The sequence below is a fragment of the Corvus moneduloides genome, chromosome 1 (genome assembly GCF_009650955.1).
Source record: "Corvus moneduloides isolate bCorMon1 chromosome 1, bCorMon1.pri, whole genome shotgun sequence".
Classification (NCBI taxonomy): Eukaryota; Metazoa; Chordata; class Aves; order Passeriformes; family Corvidae; genus Corvus; species Corvus moneduloides.
Window position 1 is genome coordinate 85,795,432 of NC_045476.1, and position 14,820 is coordinate 85,810,251.

At 35.1% G+C, this 14,820-nt stretch overlaps 1 protein-coding gene across 1 annotated transcript in view; it reads left to right on the forward strand.

Moving 5' to 3' along the window:
• MARCHF11 (membrane associated ring-CH-type finger 11) overlaps positions 1–14,020 on the forward strand; it is a 31,854-nt gene extending 17,834 nt beyond the window's left edge. The window contains exons 3-4 of the mRNA XM_032117725.1: positions 5,984–6,176; positions 13,266–14,020. Coding sequence (XP_031973616.1) covers positions 5,984–6,176; positions 13,266–13,588 — 516 coding nt within the window. The 3' untranslated portion in view covers positions 13,589–14,020. The remainder of the gene's footprint in view (positions 1–5,983; positions 6,177–13,265) is intronic.
• The last annotated feature ends 800 nt before the right edge of the window (positions 14,021–14,820 follow it).

A 14,820-nucleotide genomic window follows, 5' to 3' on the forward strand; every position in this document is an offset into this window, starting at 1 on the left:
TAAATTGCTTGAGTGGTGCACAGATGGACAGGATTTGCACAGTAAATGTTATGTTTTCAGAATGTCCCAAGTAAAATACTGGTGCAGCCTTCCAAGATGACTGAAATTACAGAAATTACATACAGCCCAAATTATCTGTATTAATGAGCTCTCTGCCTGATGAAAAGATAATGGACATCATGACTCCAGGCACTCTATGTGTTAATAATGTATCAAAATAGGCAGTCATTAATGGTGGGCTGCAATTTTTGTGGCATAGATTCTTTTAAGAAAAAGTCATAAAAAGAGAAGCCTGTAGCTAAAAATGACATTTCAAATGTTTGTGTGTGCGTGTGTTTGTACTCAGAACTTTGCATTTTCTGTCTAGCCTGGTCAGTAAGTTAACTATCATTGCATACTGAATCTTGTAGTCAACATACACTTACTGCAAAACATTTCAGAAACCCTAATTACCTAATCTCATAGACTTCCAACAGGATAAAGTAAGGAACAGCCATTTCAAAAGTAATTCATTGGACTTAAATCAGTGTGTTCTTTTGCTTCTGTGTGAGTTTTATTCATATGTACACAGATTACAAATCATGTAATGCATAATGAACAACAGTAGGGAAGAACTTGTTCTTGTGAGAGTTGATTCTAGCAATTAGAGCAATCTAACAAAAGGTTTTTGAAGTTGTATATTTGGCATGTCTTCAGGTTATTCATGTTATATTACAATAGGTCACAGCCAGGCATTATTGTTGCTGTAATGTAAAATACTCATTTGAGAATGAGTGAAGGGAATGAGAGTCAGCAGCGCCCATAATAAGCTGTGTTTCTGAGAGAACAGAGTGGGGTAACCCCATAACAGCTCTTTGGTTTAAGGAATTTTGATGGATTATAATTGGTACAGTTGAAGCTGGTACGCATTTGGGTAGCCATAAGGAAATTTCATATGTTCTTTATTGAGGATGTAGGAAAACCTGTCGTTTCTTTGCAGACATTTTTAATGCAATGTATTCTAAGTACAAGCACAGTCTAGATACTTCGTTGATCCCTTTTCTGCCATGTATTGTACATGTACAATAATCAATGGGCTTTTACAAGGCATTATTAAAACAAAACCAAGTTAATATTGATTTATCTCAGAGGTGACAGACCTTTGAAAATTTTTCCATCTTTATGTTAGTAAGGACATGTACATAACTGTATTAACTTTATTCTTTAACAATTAGTCCATCAAAGCAATATGTTTCCTTCAACTTCTGAAAGCCTCGACCTCCAAAATAAGGCATTATTTCCTTATATTTGTATTTTTGTTTGACAGAAACCTTAGAAGAAAAGAGAAACAATGTTTCTGGGGTCAGAATTTGAACTCTAGAGTACCATTAATGTACTATACTCCCAAATGATTTATCAGAGGAAGACTAGTGGTAAATAAAAGTTTAAAAGAACCAAACAAAATGAAGTGTCAGTAGAAGTAAAAGTCTAGAAAGTTTTCAGGGGCAGACAGTATTACATTAAAACAGAAGCATTAATTATACTTTGTTCAAAACACCATTTTCAAAGGAAGTTTTTGCCATGATTGTATATTAAAATAAAATGGTTTTTTTTCATGGACAACTGAGATGGCAGGGTACATCATAACACTACAGATAGGATGGGAAGGAATATGAAATGGGATCTTATTTCATAGAAATTTAAATGGGGTTTTTTAAATGATTATATCTGAAACCTACAGTATTATAGTTATCTAGATACAAAATATCTCACATTGTCTTCCCATTTCTAGTTATTGAGCAAAAATTACAATCTTTCTTATAATATTTATTTTTTAGGGTCATTTGCTTTACAGAAGCTGACACTAAAATCCGGTCTAGATCTTTTCTAGCTTGGCAAAATACTTAGCTAAAATAACTGTTACTGATTATGGAATGTATAGTAAGTAAATAGCAAAAACAAATTAGAAAGTCATAGTATTATTCATAATCATGAGCAATTAAAATTTTCGAAGCAAGTTATATGAAGAAAATGAGAAAAACACTAGTTGAAATAATGGATTTAAATCATGACACACTAATAATGTGATCATTCAATTTACAATGTTAAATAATTCAGTCTGTTATATTCTAAATGCAATTTCTCAACATTAACTATCACTGAATTATTTTTACTATATTATTTTTGTGACCTCTATTGTAAGCCATTAATTTGACATTAACAGATAAAGTGATTATAACAACATAACAGTGAATACAATAAGGAAAACAATTGTGAGAAATCAAAGAAAGTTTAACTTTTGATGCTATAAAAAGAACCTTACTCTTAGAAAGAATTTTCTGTTCCTGGGTGTCCTTCAGTTGTATTCTCACAAGTTAGCCATGCTGTGAGTGAGACTTCAGGCAGAAGCAAATGGTGTGACCACAACTCCAGTTCCTCACAAGCCTTGTTATGAAATGCAAAGCAACCAAACAATGCAGTCCTGTGCAGTTCATCTCACTGTCTAATGGCGGAAGCTGGCCCTGTCTAAGAGAGGGACTGAACATTCCAAACCTATCCACATGTGAATAACATGGTAACTACAGAATGCCACCTGCATTATGTGAAAAACATACCTGTCTCAGTAACACCTACTCACTTTTTCATAATTTGTACCCAAACTCAGTCAAATTTATGCGAAATATAATTAAGGCAGTCATTTCCCAGGAGGCAATCTCAGACTGTAACAAATCAAAACTGATTGGAGAGGGGCAAGGAGAAGGAACTTTCAGTTGGGGTAAGTTAACCATCCACAGTCTTCTTGCCATTTGCACTATGGACTGACATAGACAGAAGATGAGGTCCCCAAGTCCATCAATCACATGGTAGAGCTGAACACCAATCCATCCCACCCTGTCATTCCTAGGGTGCTGGATTCTTATGGTAGGCTGCTGACCACAAGAAGGCAAGTTAGCAGTTTCACATAAAACTTTCTAGGCCACTAAAATGTCTTCTGTCTTACACACACAGTCCTTCCTCATCCATCTACTATGGAATATAATCAATTAGTTTAACTTACAGATTAAAAGTAATAGGGAGGAAAATTCCCTAAAATTTTGTAATTTCTTTGTTATTGCTGACCTTCGTACTGAAGAAGGTGGAGGACTAAAATTTCTTTCGTAGAACAAAGACAGTGAACATCACAAAGATTAAAGTAGTTGGGTAACATAAGAAAATATCCAACCCTATTTTGGGGTTCTTGGGGTTTTTTTAATTTTGATGGGGTTTTTGGTTTGTTGGTTTGGGGTTGTTTTTGAACTCTTGTTTGATTTTTAAAGGCAGAAGAGTTAGGAACTACAACCTCTGGAATGCTTGTGCTATTTCTCAGTAATTGTACTAATTTGATAGCATGCTGATATGCTGAATCCCTGGAATTACTGACTTTATTGAGGTTGAGAGATTCAATTGATTGCATTCTTGACAGACAATTAGCTGATCAGGAGAAGAGCAAAATAACAACAATACATTCTTTAGAAGAGAAGAGGTGAGGATCATATATATGTTTCTTAGAACTTTTCAAGGTCAAGTTTTTCTAGAAATAAAGAATTGGGAAAACACAACAAAAAGCCCTCATGAAATGGATAGAGGTGGTAGGAGTGGTTGACTCTGAGGAAGAGCTATTGGTTTTCAGACAACACCAGAACAGGGATAAGCTTTGTGTCTAGACTGCATGGTACATTACTTATCCCAAATGTTTGGATTACCTTTCCTTTTGTTCATTATTGTCTTTGCAGAATAACTATGAGCAATCTAAGTTAAAAAAAAAAAGAAGAAAATAAAATCAACATACACTGAAGTGAGTTTAGGAACTTCTGCATTGCTGAAATTGCACTGTGACAGATCTGCTGTTTATTTCAGTTATTTAATAGTTTTTTCAATTTATTGCCAGCTTCCGTGAATTTGACAGTGTAATATTTTGTGACAGTTAAAGCTTTACTTCATGTAAATGGACTTTGATTTCAGGCATTCCAAAGAAATTTAATACAGGTCTGTCTCACACTGATAAAGAAAGAAGATAGACATACATAACCACCAGCATTTTTGACAGTTTTCTGCCAAGTCACACTATGTAACTTCAGCTGAGAAATGAAAAATAATTTTGTTTAACATTACCCTATGGAGTCTAAAGAGAGTTCCGTGAATTTCAGTCCTGAACTTCTAATCCTGTATGCAAGTAATATCTGTCATGAAAAGCTCACACCATTCTGTCATCCATCACTTGTTAATGACCTTCTTTGACCTTATAAAAAGATGTAACAAAGGAAATGAGTATCCACAGTTGTTCTACCATAAAAAGGTAGTGTTTAGTATGAATAGCCCCATTCCAAACCCTCAAGTTCCATGAAAAAGCTAGTCTGCATTTCATGAGTTCATTATAAAAGAGTAGTATTTCAAGATAGACAACTTACAAATTGTTATACATCTATCATTTTGAATTATTATATTCAGAACGTTGCGAGAAGAGAAGGAATGCAGCACCACGTGCAAATCAGGCTACTGTAGAAAAGTGAATGGAAAAAGCTGAAAGAGAAGAAAGGGACAGAGGACCCATTGCTCATGCAGGCTCTTCACAGTGGTACTTGATGGGAGGAAGAGAGTGTAAGTGGGACAAAAGACGATCAGACTGAATATAAGAAAAAATGTTTTTGAAGAAGAACTTTTTCCAACCTGAGTACAGTCAAGAAATGGTGAAGGTTGCACAGAGAGGCTGAACAGCCTCCATACTTGGAAATTTTCAAGGTGTTACTGAATAAACCCCTGAGCAACCTGGTCTGATCTCATCACTGATCGTGTGTTGAGCAGGAAGTTGAACTAGAGGGCTCCCACAGGCCCTTGCAACCTGAATTAAAATTTTATCTTATGATTATATGGTACTGGTTACCCAACAGCTGTAAAAAAGAGAAGGCTTTAGTAAAGTAATAGGAAAAAGGAAAAAATATTGTCAGATGGGAAAAGAGGTAAGAAAACCCATACTGCAACAGCTTTCTCCACTTGTTCTCTATTGCAACTGTAGAAGGAGGCAGGTACATCCAAAATTAGGAACAGGAAAGATGGCTGTCTACAAAGTCTTCACACCAGCCCTGGAATGAGTGATAGGGCTGGAGTGGGGAATCTGCCAAGGTAATTTAGATAATTATGGCCAAGAAAAACCATATATGTTAAGGGTAATCTAGAATAATTTGTTCCTTATGCTGTGTTTTGCTTTTGTGACACTTATAACAGAATTGTATTTCTCATCTTATCTTGACAGAAGTCAGTACACATACTCAATTTTATTTAAATCTTGTCACACCATAAACCAGAGTCACGTCACATATGGAAGATAACAGCCTTCCCTGGAAAGATGGACATAATTGGGGTGCACTGAAAAGAAATGTTTGTGCTATCTATATTCAGGGCTCCTCCTGAGTTTTCATGTTGCTTCCACACTAGGTTGCAGGTGTCTTTTTGTGCTGTTAACATTGGTTTATGCAGAGAAAGACAACTTCCTTGGTATGTCTGGAACTTCTTTGATGAGAAACCTCAAAGTGGAAAATGGCTTCACACTTCAGGAGGGAGGGATGGAAAGGAAACCTGTCACTCTAGCATACGACGTACTTGAAGAGTCTCCTTCTTTTTTTATTCTGTTCATTGCACTCCAAAGAAGAAAGACTGAGTTCCATTCCTAAGACTTAATATTTTTTTTGCCTACATATTCAAAGCAGAAATAAAACTATTAACTCTTCAGAAGTTCACAGCTAGATGGTATTGATAGTGACACTGGAGGAAATGGGGAAGCAACTATTAGCTTCACTTTAAAGTGAAATAGGAAAAAAATATATAAAATGTCAAGGATATTAGTAAATATCTGTGAAGATATGTGTAAATATTAAAATAATTTCTGATTTCAGGAAAAAAGGTGGAGTTGAATGTGCAACCATGGACAATAACACTTTTATCTTATACAACTTTGTTTCTCTTTTAGTGGCAAAGCATTACTATAACACTGGTTGAGAAAGTGCAGATGGTTGCTGTAATCCTAGGATCTCTGTTCTTAGTAGCAAGTGTGACTTGGCTTCTATGGTCAGCCTTCAGCCCTTATGCAGTATGGCAAAGAAAGGACATCCTTTTTCAAATCTGCTATGGAATGTATGGTTTTATGGATCTAGTATGCATAGGTAAGCTCAAAATCTTTAAACAGCACAGACTGTGGTTTAAGACTGTGACTATTTCTATTTTTCTAATTGGTCACTCTAATTTATCACTCCAGTTCTTTGCAGATTTATTCTCAGCTGATACCTTTTGCAAGTGCTGCTTTTTACAGTGTTCCAAGTACTGCAGAGAGAAAAGAATCAAAGAAACTTTGCTCTCAGATTCATCAGTGTCTTCCCAAAATGTTAGTGGTGAGAACAGGATCGGTTTAAATTTCTTCATAAAACAGACGACTAGCAAAGTTCAGGAAGTTAAACAGATGAAAATATGAAAGGCATTATTAAAATAATTAGTAAAATTACACACTGTCATCTTCTGTTGCCAGCTTGAATTAGATTGTATCATCATGAAGTGCAGAAGAAGCCCTTGAAGGTGTCATCACACTGCACACCCAGAATTCAGTTGCACACATTTATATAGGTCACTGTGCTAGAAATGGAGGAGAACAGAGAAGTCAGGGATAAGTTCTTTGCACATCATAAACAGTTATGAAACACTTAGTGCTAACTATAGTAACTTGCTTTACTATTAAAAAGTCCCAAGTCATTGAGCTGAAATCTTGTAAGAGAAAATACATTTTACTGCAACACTGTATTGACTACTTCAAAAATTTCTGAAAGTACACTGGACTTGGGAATATTTAAATAGAAATCCCTTTAGTAGTACCTGGTGAAAGAACCTTGATTTGATTGTTAGAATAGTTATGGCTATTTGCAGAGGAAATTTACATTAAATATTATGTAATTATATAATTTAGAGAATTAAATTTTCATAATTAGTAATATTAATTTACATTAAATCACATTAATGGAATTTCATTTGCAAGAAAATACAGAAGTGAAATGCCATCTGATGTTTGCATTGATATTTTTGAGAGATAAATGTTATCTGAATCTTATATATAGGAATTAGAAGGACAGTGCTGAATTGTGCTCCATAAGGAGCAAAGAGTGATTCCTAATATCAAGGATTTGGCTTCAACTGTAAAGCCACATCGTCTTTTATTGAAACCATCCCATTGCTGTACAAGTATTTATATTTCGGCTACATCAGCAGTTCTGTTCATTTTGTAATTTTTGTTGGAGAAGCTGCTCTGGAATGTTTTGTAACACAGGCTTTCTTCTGTGAACCCAAATCTCAGACAGAAAAGCAAGCAGAATCTCATACTTTGGAGAAGTGCTTGTCTTTCAAATGAACAAAAGAGCTCAGCTACACGTCCTCTTAGATGCTGATTACTGAATATCACCTCTTCCAGCTTAACACTCAATATTGAAGGCTTTGCTTTTGTTAAAAAATACACTAAATGAAGATAATATGTGCTTCAGGCATTCTAAAAATTCCATTTATATGGAATTCTGGCTTGTTTGGTTTTTTTGTCCCAGTAAAAAAATTACTTTGGTAAGCATCAGCTAGTTGAAATAACCAGTTACTTCAAATCATTTTCATTTTTCCCATTTGTTTTACTGTTAAAAAAAAATGGGAAACTTAACAGTTCATTTAGCCAGATTAAACTCCAAGTCAGTCAAGAATGTCTATGGGTGATCAGAAATATTACTGTATTTATCCACAGAAGTAAACATTTGGAAGGTGACCTTCCATAAATTGGTACGTGCAGTTCTGTAGCTGCCTTTCAAGCCAGCCAGGTTCAAGCCACCACTGAAGTGGAAGCTACTGAACTATCATGTACCTCACATGGAGCTGGCTCAGCTACACCCTGCAGGAGCAAAGCAAACACACAGCTGTCTTCCCCCACAAGGTAGATTGACTTTCCTGTCATTTAATAAATGCATATTTTATAGTCCTATCATAAATAATACATGGAAAGTTAAATGTAAAACTGACTACAATTAAACATATTTGGACACTGTTTTGTAGTTATAAAGTTCACTGCAGATATGACTTAACAGTTTACTAGACTGTATCTGGAAATTCAGAAAGCTGTATAAAGGAGGTTTGGCGATTGAGGAATTTTGATAATCCAGATTCCTTCAGTCCCACTTATTCTGCATATAATTTCAAGTAATTTGCATTCTGTTAGCTTGTAAGATCAGAACTTCTTGTAACTCTTAAAAATAGTCATTAATATAGTCAACCTTATTCAATTTAATCTTTTTCTTTCATGATAAAGTGAGGGGTTTTAGATTGATAGTTTTAATTTCAAACTTTCAAATAAAATTCTCTAATAGATGTATGTAATTATTACTTACAAATGATTTCAAAAACCCCAAACACTTTCCATTATGCTGGTGACTTCCCAAGGCATTAACTTATGATTTTACCATTATTATGTATAATCTCTTATATCATAAAGCTTGTAATGCTTACAACCAGCTACAGTTCTCACTTAGTATCTCCTCTCCTTCCATTTGTGTTTAGTCATCCGGGGCATTCTCTTAGTTTTCAACAGGATTTACAGTGAGTGAATACCTCTACTCCCACTGTAATTTCTCTTTATTTCAATGAAAAATCTCTGCAGACATACAGGTTTTCCTGTGCACCACATATTTCAAGATAATGCTTGAGATACTGGTGGTATGACCAAGATTTATTCCATCTGCCTTCATTTATGCCTCCCTACACCTTTGCAGAAACAATACAAATATTCCTGGTCATTTGTGAAGTGTGATTATCTTCAGATAAAAAGTGTGAAGCACTTTTTGAAATGTTTTGCTATAATTTTAAAAGCAGTTTGCCTAAAGGTACTGATGTATTTTTATGCCATCTTTGAAAACAGGCACGTAACAATTCGTTTACCCAGTGATTGAGTTATATATCATACATAGCACACCAGTCACTTTCTTATTAAGTAATTTACGTGTAACTTGTATTTTACTTCTTTGTTTTGTTTTACATTTCAACAAAAGAAAAATCCCAAAGATTATAGATCACCAGTATAATATGTTCAGTTCATTCCAGCACGCATGCTTTATTGGTATACACTGTTCTCTTTCTTCTAGTCTGAATTTTTCCAGAATTCTTCCTGACAAACAGGATTGCTTTTACTTATCAGTGGTGGTTTTAACCCTACAAGTCATTACCTTGTACTTTTTTGCATCAAAGCTGAGTGTAAAGCTGTTCTCTTTGAAATTTGCTATTGGTAGAAGTTTTCCTAAAGCAAACCTTGAACACTGATCAAGTAGAACTACAGCCTATGAAAGCCAGAGTTATTCCAGTGATAGTGCTAGGATCAGACCATCCATGTAGGGATTACCAGAGTGAGTTCATGAAAGGAATGAATAATATAAATCCCTTATCTAGCCACTGAAGTACAGTATATCAAGCCTTTGCCATTCTACTTTCTAGACCTAGCAATTACTTTGCATAACAGAAAATTCATAGAATTTTATCTATTTTTTCACTGGAAAATAGTTGTAACTACTGGTCATAAATGGTTCTAACATGAACAAAACTTCTCACGAATAATAGCAGCTGACTTGCAATCCCAGAACAATAGTGCTGCTCCTTTTCCAACAGTGAAAAGCAGTTTTAACATTGCACTAGAAACATGATTGGCGCCAGTAGTACTGTGGCAAGGGAGTAGGAGATGGGAGCCAGTGTGAGGTGTGAATTGCCCTCTGAAAGCCTCTTTCTTCCCTGCTAAGGAACTTGATGCCTTGCAATATTCCTGTAACTCCTTGGTTCTAAAAATGAACAGGCTGAAGTTACTTACAGTGAACACATCTAGCTGCATTTTACATGTCTTTACTCAGAAAGCCTTTTTTTCCTCCCACACTGGATCTGATTCTAAATAGTTTATAAAGAATTATATTACTATTTATAGCTTGAACATGTTTCACTTTAATGCTGTGAGCAATTGATTTCCTTTTTTTTTTTTTTTTTACATCTGTGGGCCCTAGAATAGTTTTAAGACATGGCACTTTGTCCAGAAGTAAAAATAATCTTTTATTCCTGGATAAAATCTTGTGATGATTCTGGGAGGTCCATTCCTAAATGATTATATATTAGTGTGATAAATAAGATAAAGTTGTAACTTAATACCACCACATCTGAATGATATAAGACAAGTTGACTGCTTGTAAAGACATTCAGTAGTAAAAATTTCAAGTATCTTGTGAGTCAGGATAAGAAAACTTTTGAATACAGTGAAGGAATATAATAGTACTTGGCAAAAATATAAGAAAAAAAATATAAAATTAAGATTCTCCATAATCCTGTTGGCTGGATCCCACAGCAATCCCTCCATCTTAGAGATAAAACCTAAAGGTAAAATCTTCTTAGAACCATAGGACATTTAGATGGGTCCATCATCCTAAAACTCTGTTCCTTGTAGATATTAATTGGACAGAACATCTGAACAGCTAACAGTAGTGAATTCTAAAACTTCTTGGGATCATCTGAGTCAAACAAATAATTTTTTTTCCCCCTACAAGAGTTCAGCTGTGTCCTCTGTGCTTTTGAAATCACGGTGTTTGGAACAAATCAATATTCTTCAGGGATTTATTCTTGTTTTTTCTCTCATATCTACATTCATTGCTGTGGAACCCTTAAGAGAAAGGAGATTTTTGCCATTTTCATACAGCTCCACTTCAGTGACTAACTACTTATCTTTTGAGCATCAGAACTCCTCTGGACCTTGAAAATCTCCAGCATTTCAACCTTACCCAGAGTTCCTCTTATTTGTGGTCTTGGAGGTGCTGGTGCTAAGAACTTTGCCCCCCCGCTCCCCCCAGTTCTTTTGCCTTTTCTACATGGGTCTTTTTCAATCTGTAGCTCTATCAAGAAGAAAGCCAAAACTTTTTATGAGAGGAATTATGAAAGTGCTCCTTTTCTCCTTCAGCACTGCCAAATCTGACAACTTTATTCCAAAGCTTGCAATATTTGATCCTTTGTTTTGTAGCTCTTTTAAAGTATATATGACTGACAGCTTCCACTATAAAGAAAATTTCTTATCCTTGCCAATGTTTAAAAACTTTGAAAACATAATTTCAATAAATCCTGAAAGCCCCAAGACAGTAAAAAAGAGTTCCCTGAAAGAAGTCATCCTACAGCTTCTTCTGTTTTAATTTTGGGAAGGTATTTTGGCTGTTTAAATGTACTTCATGTACCTCAATGATCCTTTCTCAAATACTTCCTTCTCTATTCTGAAATATGTTGTTCAGGTTCTAGTGGAGTGCAGATACATATTTTTACTTTGGAGTAAATAGTTTCTTTTAATTTTGCTTCACCACAGCCTGGAGAGAAGTTGGACCAAATAATGCTGTATTCCAGGGAGAGGTTGAGGAAGATTATTCTTATCTCCTTTATCACTTTATAGGAAATACAACAGAACACAAAAAGGGTGGATCTTTGTCACAGCAGTAAAATCATGGCTAATTTGGTTTGTAGATCTGTATATGATCAAACGCATTTATTCTTTTTAATACAATCAAGCCAGTCTTGAAGGTACATTTATGTATTGACTATTATTATTGATTATTATCATGATGCTAAATTTTAAAGACAGGTTGCTTTATCTGTATCTGAGAAGATGAAGATAGAAATCTTGCAATCAAGAAAACCTGCCGCTAAAATGCTTTGCTGTTACAAAATACATTTAGAATGTTTACTATTGAATTAAGTTTATTTTGTGTTACTTTTGCTGTATTGGATGCTTCAATGAATTGTAGGCAACTTGAAAGCCTTACATAGATGCTGCATTCACTATCATGTCCTCCTGAAAGAAATCTTTGTGTTTCTCCATCTTTCAGTGTACTGATCTTAAAAAACGTGTTAGAGTAGGCATTGCTATCTGCAAATCATTGCACTTGAATCTCAGGTTTGCTGTTCATTGTAAATATTTTTATCATCCTTTCTCCTTGTGTCATCTTTCTGTGAGCATCTCCTTTCTGGTATCAGTTAATCACACTAAAGGACCTCAGACACTTAAATCACAATTTTGTTGTGTAGAAACAGATGATATACAATCTCTCCAGCTAAAGGACACCCCAGATCACATTATAGATGTGGCCATGTATAGGAGAATATTTGCCAAGAAGCACACTGGGCAAAAGATTTATAAATGTTTCTGGCTAGGCAGATTGCTCTCCTCCCAAAGCAGGGAGCCAGAGAAAACAGGTGGTGTTGCTCAGAACCAAGTAAGTGTCCTCAACCAGGCTCGCTGAGGAAAAACCTAGTAAGAAGGCAGAAGCCTCATGTGTCTCCCCAAAAAATCCATATTTGAAATACTCACACACAAAGAGCGTAAGCATAAACATATATGTACATACAACAAGTTAGGAGCTTCATTTGTTTAAATAAGTTTCTTGAATGCATACAATAGGCATAAATATTAGCTACATGGAAATTCATAAGCAGATTGGTCTGTTGAGGACTCCAGAAATTTTGTATCTTCCTTGAAGGACCTTTTAAAAGATTTCCTGGTTCTCAACAAAAAGATGATTTGCAACTTTTTCCTATTGAATACTGAAGAGAAAGAAGAAAGTCTATCATCCTTACCATGCTCATTGTAGCTAATAATAACATTTAATTTCTTCTTGTTCTAAAGAAGCAAGGCAGGAAAGTCATTATACTTACAGCTGTTTCAGGTTTTCATAAATCTTCTGTGCTCCTAAGTTGAACTAGGAATCTGAAAGCAGTTAAATTTGTCTGTATCTATTGAATTCTACAAAACACTCTTAAACAAATTTAGGTCTATCCTGTCTACTACAGAAGGTCTAACCTACTTAAAGGTCTACTTAAACCAGTACAAATCTCAGTAAATAAATAGTAATTACCATGAACAAGGGCAGCACTAGCATAAACAGTCAATATCCAAATCTGCCAGTTTTGCATTGGTTTACTTAAATCTAAATAATTCATTTAGTTAGGCGTGCACAGATTATTCTAGTATTGGTTATGCTGAGTTTTCATTCAGAACAACTTTATTTCCTCTGCATGTTCCTGCCTCCCAAACACATGAATAAGCAGTTACATTGCATATGTACAATGAGTAATTTAATTGCATCTGGAAATTGCCAGAGCCATTACAATGTGTTAAATCTCTATTTGCTCTCAAAATATTTTGTATAAATGATTTTTTTTTCTCTTACTTTCAGGACTGATAGTACACGAAGGTGCATCTGTTTATCGAGTGTTTAAGCGCTGGAGGGCTGTGAATCTGCACTGGGATGTGTTAAATTATGATAAAGCCACGGACATAGAAGAGAGCAGTCGAGGAGAATCCTCAGCAGGGAGGACATTGTGGCTGCCACTGACTGCATTTAGAAACAGAAGTTTAGTTCATCCAACACAGTTAACCTCACCGAGATTTCAGTGTGGCTATGTGTTGTTACACCTGTTCAACCGCATGAGACCTCAGGAAGATTCATCAGAGGATAACTGCTCTGGGGAAGTAGTGATGAGAGTGACCTCAGTGTAAAGATTGTGCTCACTGTGCTACACAGATAAGGATAATGTGCCCTGGTGTTACAGGACTTCGGAATGTAGTTATGATGAATGGTGAAACCATTAACACTTGAAAATATATATACACTTTTTTTTTTAAATTTAATGTTTTTTATATGATCAGATAAAACACAAATACATTTTTCTGAGGGAAAAAAGTCTCTTGCTTTTTATATAGTCTGATTTATTGAATCTTTTCTCAATTTGTACCTGAGGTGTATGTAACATAGCTTAACTCTTAGGTCTTTGAATGATGAGGGAACTCATTTTTAAGTAAAAATATATATTTAAATGTATTTTCTTAAACTCTGGCTTTAATCCACTACTGTTATTTTTTTCCACTTTCATGAGGATTAAACTGGACAACATTCTTCCAAAAAGAGTAAGAATGTTGACACAAGTCAAATATTCTTCCTTTTCTGTCTTTATTTTGCTGTTGTTTGTAGCTCAGTTCAGGTGTGTGAAAGCAAGTAAGAGATATATTGTCCTTTGCCTTTAAGCAGGAAGTCCAGTGGGTGTTCTACAAAACCTAAAGGAAGATGGGAAGTCTTTTCTTTTAGCTCTCCCAGATGTCCGTGCAAGATACCAGACACAAGTATGACACAGACAAGGGAAGAGTCTTGCACTGCCTCTCAAGTCTCTAAGATCTGCAGAGTGCCTGTGCTGTGCCTGTGCACCGAAGTGACGTTACCTTCTGAGCAGTGCTGCTGGAATTTTTAGTACAATTCTAATTATAGATCACTGACGTCCCTTTTTTTGTTAAAAAAAAAAAAAAAAAGAAGAAAAAAAAGAAGAAATGTGCATTACAACTCCTGGAATAATAATAAGTCCTGATAGAAACTGAAGTATAAATAATGCAGAACCTTAGTTTTTCCAGGGAACAAATCATCATATTAAAAATCATCATAATAAAAATCATACTAAAATTTTAATATGAAAATATTAAAAAGCCAATATCATGATAGATAATGCTGTGAGGTTTGCTTCTCTTGTTTCTGTTTCATGGCAAAAATTCTAATAGAATTTAATCAAATGGAAATGGAAATAATTTTCAAGTTAAAAATTAGCCTGTTAAAGATTGAGGTAGAAAAGTAAAGCTGAAATGACTCTGAGAGCACTCAGTTTTGTAGAATCATAGAATATACTGAATTGGAAGGGACCCATCAGGATCATCGAGTCCAACTCCCGGCCCTGCACAGGACACCC